This window comes from Schistocerca gregaria, chromosome 1, assembly GCF_023897955.1.
Source record: "Schistocerca gregaria isolate iqSchGreg1 chromosome 1, iqSchGreg1.2, whole genome shotgun sequence".
In the NCBI taxonomy this organism is placed as follows: domain Eukaryota; kingdom Metazoa; phylum Arthropoda; class Insecta; order Orthoptera; family Acrididae; genus Schistocerca; species Schistocerca gregaria.
In genome coordinates this window covers 303,956,310-303,970,135 of record NC_064920.1, presented here as the reverse complement: position 1 = coordinate 303,970,135, position 13,826 = coordinate 303,956,310, and the positions used below count along the sequence as shown (strand labels likewise).

Below are 13,826 nucleotides of genomic sequence, written 5' to 3'. Positions count from 1 at the left end.
GGCGACTAGAGGAAGGAAAGTGGTGCGGGTGTGCAAGACTCACACGTCCCCTTCATCATTGGCCTTACTTGGAGGTGCTTTGCAGATCTTCTTTTCTGGATAGTCAGCTGCGATGATCTGCCCAACTCCTTCTCTGAAGATATGATGCTGTTTGGAGGAATTTTCTCTACTCTTAAAATGGTTGCGTGCACTCAAGAGACTTTTTAATCAATCCTACTATACTTCACTTCCACAAACAGATTACCACATGATAGTTCTCACATAAATGAGTCATCTGTTGAGATGTAAGCCATGAGATGTGTGGAATCTTCTTCCTAAGCAGCTTATGACCACAAATGTAACATTTTCGAGTTTCATGCATATATTTAGGATCTGTTTATTGACTGGATCTGGTTATTTGCACTTCTTTACTTATGCATAATCAGATTGGCAAGTCATGTCGGTTGTGAACAGAGAAGACAATTATGTTTGAGCTTCTCAGCTCATGTGGCCTTCTTTTGGGTGAGATCACTAGGTCTTTCATTTCGTTTTTTGCTATATCATTTGTTCCCACTAAGAACATGAAAAAAGTTTTTATTTGTTGTTGCTGTTTTCATGTTATGGTCCATGGAAGTCACTGCCTGAAATTACAATCTGTACAGGTTTTTGATAGAATGTCATCAATCACAATATTTTGTCTGTTTGTACCACTTGGTTTAAAGCGAATAATATTAGTTTTTTTCTGTCTTTACTTTTAGGTTCTTTCTTTCAATGTGAGCTCTTGCCTTTTCAGTAAAGTTATGTATCTCTTCAACTAGGCTGGGCTCACTGCCAGCATAGCAGACACCAAATTTATTGTCTGCATAATAATGATCAATTGGTTATTGTCAAGAGAACTTAGGAAATCATTTACATAGCATATGAATAGCACTGGACCTAAAATGGAGCCTTGAGGAACACCAAAATGTGTATTTCTTATACTTGATCTTCTCCTCTCCAGTATTTCTCCATTAGAGTACATAATCTCCATGTACTGCTGTCTAACCTTTAAATACGTTTCTAGCAATTGGATTAGTTTTCCAGTGATACCACTCTTTGCAATTTTTGATAAGAGCATGTCATGATGTACTCTATCAAAAGCCCTTGAGAGGTCTAGGAACACTCCTGCTGCTTGGGATTTTTCATTTCTTTTTTCAAGTAAAAGATGGACAAATTGTACTGCTACTGATGTGGTACTTCGACCTCTTCTGAAACTGTGCTGGAAATCACTTGACAGCTCAGTATTGCACCTGGTTTCACCATGAAAGTTATTTTGTGATTGCTTCTGGACTGAAATTCGGCTGCTATCTTCTGTCCTTGACTATCTGCAAATAGGTTTATTTTACATGTTTTTGCTAGTCAATGATAACTATTTTCAGGCCTTCTGGTGCTTGGGTGTTGCATGGTGGCACTGTTTGTTTTGCCTTTTTTGTCCATATTAGTTGATTATCCATCTTGAGGAACACTTTAATTTTGATTCATTGTCAGCAACTACATTCATAGTTGAATTGCTTTTTTTTGTGTCATTGAAAGTGGCTCTGTCATGCCTTGTTTCCGATGACTTTTTTCTTCCCATGTGATTTAATGCAGCTTGTTGAGATATCACAGTCTACAGCTGAAAGCACTTCGAAAGACTTTTTGCGCACAAAGAGTGTGTCACTGGTACTTTTACCATTTACATAATTTGATAGTTCTTGTGTGCTGTTTTTGTAAGTGACTTTAGTCCACTTTTTGCTAGCAGGTGCAATATTTTGTGGAACTTGTTGAGTATTTGGCTCACTTTTCCCAAGCTGAAAATTTGAGATAGCACTTTGAGGGTGCTGATTATAAACTGTAAGCTGGACACGTGTTCCTTTAACTTCATGATTTCATCTTTACAATTTCCACATGCCTTCTTTTTAATGGCAAAATCAACTCATTTCCGTGGAGAAACATGTTGAACTTTCATGTTGGCTGCCATGTTACATTGATGAACATATATAAAAGAAAGATACAGATGGGGTAGAAAGTACCAGTGGGGCTATGAGGCTGGCACAGGGGCAGGAGGATGGACCAGAATGTCTACAGGAGAAAATTCTCTGAAAGTGGGCTTTGGAAGGTTGGTTAGTTATTATCTTCCCAACATGCTCACATTTCTATTAGAACCTTTTCTTTTCATTGAGTTGTGATCTATGAGGGCTGGTCAAAAAGTATATGGCTTTTATTTATAGAACCAGTCATTATTGAGATACAATGAAAAGAACAGTTGCTACTAGCCATGCTGAGCTGCAGATAGGCACAACAAAAAGACTGTCAGAACGTGAGCTTTCGGCAAACAAGGCCCTCGTTGGAAATAGACAACCTAATACTACTGCCACTGCTGGAAGCATCGCTGAAAAGCCTCTTTTGATATGGTGTGGAGCTCCTCCACCAGATTCTGCATAACGTCTTCCCTGTTCTGATCTAGTCCCTTTCAGAATCTTTTCAGTTTAGGCAAAAGCCAAGAGTCACTCAGGGTTAGGTCAGAGGAACAGGGAGACTGCCAAATTACAGCCTTGTTGTGTTTGGTTAAAAAAAACTCAGAATTAATTGAGAGTGATGGGATGGGTCCACTATTGTGGTGAAGGTGCTGACTGCCCACTGCCCACAAGCCCAACTATTTGTGACTCACAGCTTCATGAAGATGATGCATAATACTCCTTATTAACATTCATACCTTCTGAGGCATACTCATGATGGACCACTTCCTTGGAGTAAAACAAAGGTCAGCATGACTTTCACATTGCTGCAGACCCACCTCACGTTTTTGGGACTCAGGGATGGTGGATGCTTCCATTATGATGACTGCAACTTTCTTTATGGGTCATACGCACAAGCCCAGGCCTCATCACCAGTAATCACTGGTTAAGAAAGTTAGGATTGCTGTACACAGTATCCAGCATGTCCTGTGGAATCTCCAAATGAAGTTGCTTTTGCCCAGTTGTTAGCAGCTTTGACACAAATTTGCTGAGATCCAAATGTTCTATTAAGATGGAATAAATGGATCCAGTACTAATTTTAACATCCTCTGCAAGTTCTCTGAACATGGATTGTCTGTCTTGCATCACCAAGGTCCTTACATGTTCAATAACTACCTCATTTGCAGATGTTGAGTGCCTACATGCACATGCTTCGGTCTTCACTAATGAGTGGCCACCTTTTTGAAGCAGTAGTACTATTCCTATATCTGTGTTGCACCCATTGCTTTGTCCCCAAACACTTGTTGAATCTTATGAAGTCTTTCAATTTGAGAATTGGCACGCATAAAACAAAATTTGACACAATAATCCTGTTTTTCTGTCCCTTTACCCACAGTAAAAAATCCGATGGCTGCCACCTACATATGGTCACTTGTCAGTGGCTAGCTAGTGACTGGTTATTTCCTCAGTCTTGAAAAAGATTAGGCGTGCACACTATGTATGCCTACAGACATACAGAGTGTGTGCACGCTAATTAAATTGTTGGTTTCATCAATAAAAATAAGGTCAGGTACTTTATGAACAGCCCTTCTACAAGTGGTAGGCATGAAGTTTTAACTATTAAACTATCACCTCAAAAACAAGAAGCTGCAGTCATGAGACTTGGTAATGGTTCATCTGTCAATGTGGGCTTTCTTTTTCTCTCCAAATGATCAGTGGCTTGGCAGAGGCCTTGATTAGCTGTTGTTGTGCTCTTCAGTCCGGAGACTGGTTCGATGCAGCTCTCCATGCTACTCTATCCTGTGCAAGCTTCTTCATCGCCCAGTACCTACTGCAACCTACATCCTTCTGAATCTGCTTAGTGTATTCATTTCTTGGTTTCCCTCTACAATTTTTACCCTCCACACTGCCCTCCAATACTAAATTGGTGACCCCTTGATGCCTCAGTACACGTCCTACCAACCGATCCCTTCTTCTAGTCAAGTTGTGCCACAGATTCCTCTTCTCCCCAATTCTATTCAATACCTCCTCATTAGTTATGTGATTACCCATCTAATCTTCAGCATTCTTCTGTAGCACCACATTCCAAAAGGTTCTATTCTCTTCTTGTCCAGACTTGGTTAGCTAACATGTCTCAACTGTCACATCTTGAAAATCATGCCTTTGTCATTTTGGAAATGCCTGCCATGCTATGCTTTTTCTTCGTCTAAGGAAAGAGGAAGAGATCACTGGGAGCGATTTCTAGAGAATACAGGAAAGAGGCAGAGGGGATGCAGGAAAAAAATCAATGATGGTTGTGTATTTGCCTTTTTTTGGTGACAATGCTTGCTTTCCTTTTTTGTTCCCAGGGTCATAGTGCTGTGATTAGATGGCTAAGGACATCATCTGATAGTGATGTGATTGGATGGCTAAAGGCTCATCTGCAATGGCCTGACACAGCTACAATATTTCTGCTGCCGATTTAATTCTGCGAGATCTTCGAAAGAGTGTGAACAGTCATGGGACCCAGCAGGCAGACCCTTTGTCATGATCTAAATGTTGTGCAAGATGTAAACTGATGTATAACTGATTTTCCCTTCCTCAACTCTCACCTCACTTGTAAACAATTAGGCTTCAAGTACCAGGGCCTCCACTTCTCTTGTATTTCCTGGCTCATCACAGAGAGATGGTCTACCGCTTTGTTCTTCATCATTAAAACTTGTATTACCACACTCGACATGTCTGGGCCAGCTGTCCACAGTGTGATATTATGGTTCATCAATGCCTGACATTTCCACCAATTCAGCAAGATTTGCTTCAGTGTTAATCTCTTTCAAATGCAGAAAACAAATTACCACATATCACTTCACTTTATCTTTGGGTTGCATCAATTTGTTTTGGCTCCTCTATTGGTGACATGTATTTCACTGTGTCCACGTGCTTAGCTGGGTGGTAACGTGCTCGCTTCCCATCCAGCGGCCCTGGGTTCGATTCCCAGCTTGGTTGGGGATTCCAGTCATTGACTGGGTGTTGTGTTGTCCTCATCATCATTTCATCCTCATCGCTGGCATGCAAGTCGCCCAATGTGGCGTCAACTGAAATTAGACTTGCACTCGGCAGTTGAACTTCCTTGGATGGGGCTCCAGCCAACATTGCAATATGATCATTTCATTTCATTTCACTGTGTACTGTGACTGCAGGCAGACATATACCAGCAACAAACAAAAAAATTAATTATTTAACTTTATTTTTTGAGATGATCATTCAATCTTTTGACTACCACAGTATCTTCATACAGACTTTTATATTCAATCCAGCTTTTGAATCAACATTCATAATTTTAAGAAAGAAATCCAATGTACATTGGCATATTATTAACAATATTCTGCAAAGAAATTATTTTTGTAAAGTTAGGAACAAATCATATGCCAAATAATGTGTGTAAATTTTACTTTTCTACTTCCAAGAACACAAAGTAACAAAAAGTTTGTTAAGCATATGATAATAGAAACTGCATACAGTAATGGAAAATCTGTATCTGTATGAGGATATACATAGGATGTCTCTGTGAAATGATGTGTTGTACACAAGAAATGGGGATTTTGACATTCAGGTCATTGGCAACAAAGAGGGGGGGTCAATCCCATGTGCTATGAATCATCATAGAAACAGCAATTGATATTGAATTTTGGCTAGTCTCTCATTCTTTAGTCAAAACTCTGTCTTGTGCTGTCTGCATGGGTTATGGTTACCCCATCCCAGTCTCCCTCCCACCCTCCCCTCCTACCCTGTAGCATTATCACCAAAAGCTCCATCTTCCATCTGCAACCACCAAGTTGCTCTCTGTCTAATATTCCCTCTTCTTATCTTTTAACTAAATGCAGGTCTGTCTGTCCATAATCCTAACAAAGCTCTGTTCCACTATTCATACTGAAGGAAACTTACGTATTTCAAAATTATCTCTTACAATGGAATGAAAATGGAAAGAAATATCAGGAGTCTTCAGGAAACTGATGGCAGCAGTGTCTATACTGAAAGAAGGAAAAAAGGAAAAAATCATTAATTGTCAGTCAGGCATCATTCGAACTGCAGTGGGTAGAACACAAACAAGTGTTTCCTATCCAAAGTTCTAATATCTATCTATCTAATGTAATGAAAACAAAACCGTACAATGGAAACAAATTTTTTAGTCAAAGCAAAGGTCACTGTTGTTCAATAAATGTACTTTATCAACTAATGAAATTTAATAAATGCTGATGACTTCATTTCGAGTTAGCCAAGATAAAAAAGGAATTAGAAGATAATAGGATGTAGTAAGTGGAAGATATCACACTGTAAACATCAAGTCAAGATAGGTGCCCTTTATGCTTGGTCACTGACAAATACATCAGTAAAATATAGCCAGGCCTGTTTAAGGCTCAAGTGCCACAAGTGGTCACTTGTGAGAGAGGCACTGGAGGTGCTCATAGTGCACAATGTCTACACAGGGCACATAATAATTATTAACAAAAACAACTTGTTTCCACTCTCGCCAGATTTTGGTTTTTTTTATAGGTCTTACAAGAGACCAAGGAACAGCAAGGAATGTATGAGGAAGAGAGGGCAAAGGGAATGGGGGGAGGGGGGGGGGGGAGGTGAAATGACATGTCACTTGTGTTAAAAAATGGAGGAAGAGGCACCAAATAATATGTCACTCGTGTGGAAAAATGTTCTCAAACTGGCCCAGAATAACGGTGATAAAGGTCAACAAAGCAGGAAAAGATAGATTGGTACTTACCATAAAGAAGACATGTTACACTGCAGACAGAAACAAATATTTTTTTTTAAAAAAAAAAAAGGACATACAGTTAATTCCTACATGGAGTTTCCATTGTTTGGTGATAAAGGTAACATGAAATTGTATGTTGGGTTGGCACACAGTAATGGGAGATAGTCCTCATGGAATGAACCAAAGCTCATTACGCAACTGATTGAACCTGCCAGAACACCTCCAAGTATTCAGGTTTCCTTAATCCAGGAGAGAAAGTAAACTCACCATCAAGACTAAACTAAATAGATGAAATCCCCTTTTTCCTATACTGTCTTTCACATCAGGTGTGCTTATCATCAAATTATATCAGATATAGTAGCAAAACTGATTCTTAGCAAAACAATGCCTATCTGCTCAATCATCTAGACTACATTCAACTTGTTCTATCTTAGGTTACATCTACACACACACACACACACACAAAAGCCACCATTTGGTGCATGGCAGAGGGTATCTCATACCACTATTAGTTATTCTCTGTCCTCTTCCCCTCACTAATGGTCCACACTTATCTGGGTGGTAATGTGCTTGCCTCCCATGCACTGGGCCTTGGTTCGATTCCCGCCTGGGTCGGAGATGTCCTCCGCTCGTGAACTGGGTGCTGTGTTGTCCTCATCATCCTTCCATCCTCATCATCAAGCGCAAGTTGCCCAATGTGGCGCCAAATGAAATAAGACTTGCACTTGGTGGTTGAACCTAAATGGGACATCCTAGCCAGCAATGCCATATGATCCTTTCATTTCCTCTCACTAACAAAGCAAGGGAAAAATGACTGTTTGTATGTTTCCATGTGACCCATACTTCCTCTTTCCTTTCTTTATGGTACTTACATGAACTAGTCATTGTTGGCAGTAGAAGCATTCTGCAAGGAGACGTAAATGCCCATTTTCTAAAATTTTATCAATAGTGTTTCCCAAAAAGAACATTGTGATCACTCCAGGGATTCCCATTTGAGTTCACAGAGCATATCTGTTATACCTGCCTACTGCTAAGAAATCTAGCAGCCCACCTCTGATTTAATTTGATGTCTTCCTTTAATTCAAGCTGGTGGGCATTCCAAACACTAACACAGTACTCAAGAATGGGTTGCACTTGTGTTTGAATGCAGTCTTTCTTATAGATGAGATACAATCCTTAGAGTTTTCCTAATAAACTGAAGTTGATGATTCACTTTCCCTACTATTGGGTGAATGTGCTCATTCCATTTCATATTGCTTTGCAACTTTATACTTTGATATTTAATCAACATTGCTGTGTCAAGCAGCTCAGCACTAATACTGTATTCAAATGTTACTGGATTGTTTTCTCTACTCATCTGAATTACCATGCATTTTTCTACATTTAGAGTAAGCTGCCACTCATCACACAAAATAGAAATTCTGAATAATTTACCCTGCACGCTCCTACCTTCATTCAGCAATAACACCTTCCTTACCCTCCAGCATCATCAGGAAATAGTTGCAAGATTAGAGATTAGATTAGATGTACTTTTCATTCTAACTGATCCATAGTGAGGAGATCTTCCAGCATGCAGAATATGTCAGAAGAACATGAATAAACAATAAATATTTACAATGAAAACAAAAAATGCTAGTGTACCTTCCACAGATCACAGGATCCTATCCAACAATTCATTTGTGTATTTAGAGAGCAAGAGCAGTCCTATCACACTTCCCTGGTGCACTATAGATGAAACCCGTGTCTCTAATGAACACTCACAATCTGGGCACTATTGCTTAAAATGTCTTTAAACACTCACATATCTGAGCACCTCTTTCCTATGCTCAGACTGCCATTAACAGTCTGCAGTGGGAAACTATGTCAAATGCTGGTTGGAAATCTAGGAACACAGAATCTGCATGTTGCCTTTCATTCACAGTTAACAGGACCTTGTGCAAGAAAAGGGAAAGCTGAGTTCCGCATGTGTGATGCTTTCTAAATCTGTTACAATTTGTAGGCAGAAACTTTTTATCTCAAGAAAATTTATTATATTCAAACTTAGAATATGCACAAGAATTCTCCAGGAAACCAGTGATAAGGATAGTAGTCTGCAATTTTACAGGTCCATTCTTTTAATTGTTTTATATACAGGAATCACTTGCAATTTTATACAGTCACCAAAAAAGAAAGATTCACAGTATATGCAAGCTAAGTAATGGGCCTATGCCAAAGAGTACTCTCTGTAGCAATCCGCTTGCTTGGCACATACTTCTTCAAATCATGATTTAAAATCAGATTAAACTCTGCCTGCCATGCGGGGTAGCTGCATGGTCTGAGGCTAGACACAATTCACGTGGCTCCCCCTGTTGAAGGTTCGAGTCCATCCTCGGGAATGGGTGTGTGTGTTGTCCTCAGCATAAGTTAGTTTATGTTAGATTAAGTAGTGTGTAAGCTTAGGGACCGATGATCTCAGCAGTGTGGTGGCGTAAGAGCTTACCACAAATTTCCAAAAAAACTTTGCCTCCTTGTGCATTGTACATCATACTGGATTCTCCTAGTCTTTTTGATGGGTTTATTAATTTTACTAACTTTAGTAGTAAAGCATGATTTAAAATCAGATTAATCTTTGCCTAATTGTGCATTGTACTGGAACTAACTGATGTCCATTCATTGTCTGAATAATAGGTAAACAGCTGTTTATGTACTCTTTCAAACATAAAAACTTAACTTTAGTAACATCATCACTATGATGATGTCATGATGACTATACTGACACTGTCAATAAGGTCAGGCCTGTTTGTACCTACAAGACCAAAAATATTTCCATTGCATGTGGGTTGTCAACTAGCTGCTTTTAGGAAAATGTGTTCTGAACTTCATCACAAGACTGACCTCCCATAACACATGATATAAATCTATAAATGTCACAGTCTATACTCAGTAGATTAAAGTCACCTCCAACTAATCCTGCATGATTAGAATACTTCTACATTACTAGACAAAAACTTTTTTTTAATGATTCTGCGGTTGTTATGTGGAATCAGAATTGGGTGACTGGTAAAAATGTCCAATCATTGTGTTGAGTCCACTTAGGCTAGTTAGTTGCATCCAGATAACTTTGAAGTCATACTCACGTTTAACTTTGATACAAACCATATTTATATCAATTGCAGTGAACACTCCCCTCCTTTGGCGTTCAGTCTGTCTTTCCAATATACATTCCATGCCTCATTAAATATTTTGGAGTTATCTGCTTTGGGTTTCTTGCAACTCTTAGTTCTGAGTATTATTTTTGCAAAACAACTTCCCTGGAGGGCAATAAATTCAGGGACTTTGTTATGAGTGCCTCAGCAATTTACTGTTAAAAGCTTTACATTCAAAATGTCTTTACTTTGTACCTAATCTGATTTTGCTCTTTGCTTATCAAGTGGTGAGTACTCATCAAAGGACCTCAGCCTGTAGCCTAGCCTAAAAAACCTATATACACTCCAGAAGTACTCTAGGTGCTTCCTCTGTGTAGTGCAACTGTGGTCTATCAATGGGAATCCTAAAATATCCTGTGTATAGGTACTAGATACATAAATTCTGTCAAAACTGAACATTCACTGTTTCATTTTTACAATATGCATTCTCAAAATTCTGTATCAGTCAACTGTAATTGCATAATAGCACATTAGCTGCACCAACACAAACAAAAATGGCTCTAGAATGTGTGGACCCAATCAGCTGATGATTTCATTTCAGTTATGCACTTACATACTACAGTAACAAAATACAATGGTGATTATGAAATCTGCAAAGAGAGTGCATGTACTCTCAACCCAGTACAATTAAAAACCATTGTTTGGTGAATGTGCACAGATGTTCTATGGCCCTCTATAATAGGTACAAAGTTCTAGCAGATCCTGCAGAATTCTGTAATTATGCTGAATAAATTCTGAATCATATCCAATTATTACTTCAATACACATTGGAGATTAGATTAGATTAGATTAGATTAATACTTGTTCCATAGATCATGAATACAACACTTCGTAATGATGTGGAACGTGTCAGGTTAATGAAAGATGTCTGCACACGATATTACATTACACAAAATATTGCATGACACTAATGTTTAAGTTAGTTTCTTTCCCCTCCCTTAATTTATATCTAAAAATTCAGCCAATGAGTAGAAGGAGTTGCCATCTAGAAATTCTTTTAATTTATTTTTAAATATTGGTTGACTATCTGTCAGGCTTTTGATGCTGTTTGGTAGGTGACCAAAGACTTTTGTGGCAGCATAATTTACCTCTTTCTGTGCCAAAGTCAGATTTAACCCTGTATAGTGAAGATCATCCTTTCTCCTGGTGTTATAGCTATGCACACTATTACTTTTCAACTGGGTTAGATTATTAACAACAAATTTCATAAGTGAATATACATACTGTGAGGATCCCTAGATCCTTAAATAGATGTATGCAGGATGACCGTGGGTGTGCTCCAGCAATTATTCTGATTACACGTTTTTGAGCAATGAATACTTTTCTACTCAATGATGAATTCCCCAGAATATGATGCCATACGAAAGCAGTGAATGGAAGTAGGCATAGTAAGCTAATTTACTGAGATTCTTATCACCAAAATTTGCAATAACCCTAGTAGCATACGTAGCTGAACTCGGACATTTCAGCAGACCATCAATGTGTTGCTTCCAGTTTAATCTCTCATCAATGGACACACCTAAAAATTTTGAAAATTCTACCTTAGCTACAGACTTCTGTTCAATGTCTATATTTATTACTGGAGTTGTGCCATTTACTGTACGGAACTGTATATACTGTGTTTTATCAAAATTTAAAGAGAGTCCATTTGCTGAGAATCACTTAATAATTTTGTGAGAAACATTAATTACTATTACATCATTTAGTTCTTGGATTTTGGATGAAAAGCTTTGAGTACACCAAACTAACTCAAATACAGACTATTCAATTTGTAATTTTCAGATCTGAATCTTCTTACCCTCACAACCTGAGACAACAATTTCAATTTGACTTAGCTTTTACTATTTTTCATGTAACACACTTTTGAACACAGACTGTTTTAAAATATAATCTGAGGGCTTTTTAAAAATTATTTTCCCAATATTTCATAGTATTGTTTGAAAATAATTTATCTCACATAGAATAATAAGTTATTAGTAATTTTCACATTATTATTTTCTTTATGTAGGAAAAATGGGACAGGTGGTCCTGACTATGAGATGCGCTGGGCCATAGCTGAGGAATTCACAGAATTCCGGATTATGCCACGGATGCTCCTGGATCATCTTCCTGAAAATGTGTATGACATTCTTGGCAAAATTATTCGTGATCAACAGAATGTCAGGCCACAGAAACCATATGTTTCTATTCTTTAATGAAATTGTGCATTTGATACAGAGAAGAATCAGTCCTATGTGTCATTCATTGTGCTCCTGTGATATCAAGTGTTAGTAGACCTCAGAAAATTAACATATTAGCAAAGACCCATTGAGTCTCTACAGTGCTCTGTGGTGAAGAAGTGACAACTAGCATCATACTGTATTACCATTTTCATCCAGATGCTTAGCTGTGTTTTGTGAGAAACTTTTCAAGCACCCATCATCATACCAATGTTGAAGAATACTGTGACAAAGGCATATGCCACCATTCATTTGTTTAGCTTTAGTTGTAAAAATTCTCAAGTATTTAACAATGTGACAAAGTATTTCACTTATTGAAGGACATCATTTAAGCATCATGAGCTGCACATGAAATGTTTATTTGCCAAACTGGTATTCAGGTGCGTAACCCATTCTCAGTGACATCTGCTACAGAAGAACAAATTACTGTATGTACATCAAATTCTACAATGTGACAGATGTAAATATAATAGCAGAAATGTAAGACTAGTTACATCATGTATCTCTATAGGAATGACATGCATGTCAGTTAATGTATTGGGCTATGAAATCATTCCTATCACATACTACATAGGTTGTCATGTTTGTTACTGCTGTCTGATCTTTGGCAGTGGAATCCTTAGTCACATCTGTCATAACTGTCATTTACATACATATGTGACATGCATTCATATATGTAAAATACAATCTCAGTTGGATTATGAAAGTAGAAAATACAAAAAGTATAAAATTGCAAAATAATCCAACAAATCACACTGTATGACACTGATGTCAGACTTGATCCAGAACTGTCACTTCCTAAGATTTGACAGCAGTAACATACTTGACAACCTGTGTGCTGTGTGATACAATGGATTTTATATCCTATTATATCAACTGACATGCATAACATTCATATAAAGATACATAGTGTAAGTAGACTTATATTTCTGCCTTTGTCATGTTGTAGATACTGATATACATACAGTTGTTTGTTTCTCTGGATCAGATGATGATGTGTTATATACCCGAAACACCTTTGGCAAATAAACATTTCAGGTGCAGCTAATTGTGTTTAGATGATGTCCTTTAATAAATATCTTGAAACTGTGGAGCACCAAGTGATCAAGATTTTTAAAGTATTTCACTTTATTTTATAATTCCATTTTATTTTACTGTGTATGATTGTTCCCTGAATGAGACTGATTACCATAACAGCGTAAATCTGTTTTAAAACAGAGATTTCAAGTGTTTTCTTGTGTGAAATCTCTACAAACTAAGAGACTGTAACGGACTCCTTGTCCTTCATAAATACAAGTGCATAAACTTTATATATTTTTTGTGAATACCTATAGCTTATAAAAAGGTTCATATCAGTTATTCACCATATTCTATTTTATTTTCAACTCTTGTATAATCTCTCAGATAAGCTTATCAGTAAGACAGATTGCTGTACTTATAAAAAAAATGAACTGTTATATGTGTGTTATGTTTATTTTTTACACTACTAGAAATTGTATGAGATCTACAGACTGGAAGAAAATCACTGTGATTGTCTTGTATAAGCCAAAATCCAGAAAGTTTTATGACTGTTCAAGGAAAATGTCTCTTTGTCATGAATGAGTAACAGGGAATGAGTGGAGTGTGAGAGTTCATAGAGTATTCTACCTAAATTCATCCTACTTTCTTGTTGAAACAAAAACTAGAGAAGCACAGGCAATACCACTGGTTAAATGCCAGT

At 37.7% G+C, this 13,826-nt stretch overlaps 1 protein-coding gene across 8 annotated transcripts in view; it reads left to right on the top strand.

The window, feature by feature from the left end:
- The window catches only part of LOC126342556 (diacylglycerol lipase-beta-like), an 822,641-nt gene extending 809,078 nt beyond the window's left edge, over positions 1 to 13,563 (top strand). For all 8 annotated transcript variants that reach the window (XM_050001868.1, XM_050001865.1, XM_050001866.1 and 5 more), the window contains one exon: positions 11,896 to 13,563. In XM_050001868.1, coding sequence (XP_049857825.1) covers positions 11,896 to 12,082 — 187 coding nt within the window. In that variant the 3' untranslated portion in view covers positions 12,083 to 13,563. The remainder of the gene's footprint in view (positions 1 to 11,895) is intronic.
- The last annotated feature ends 263 nt before the right edge of the window (positions 13,564 to 13,826 follow it).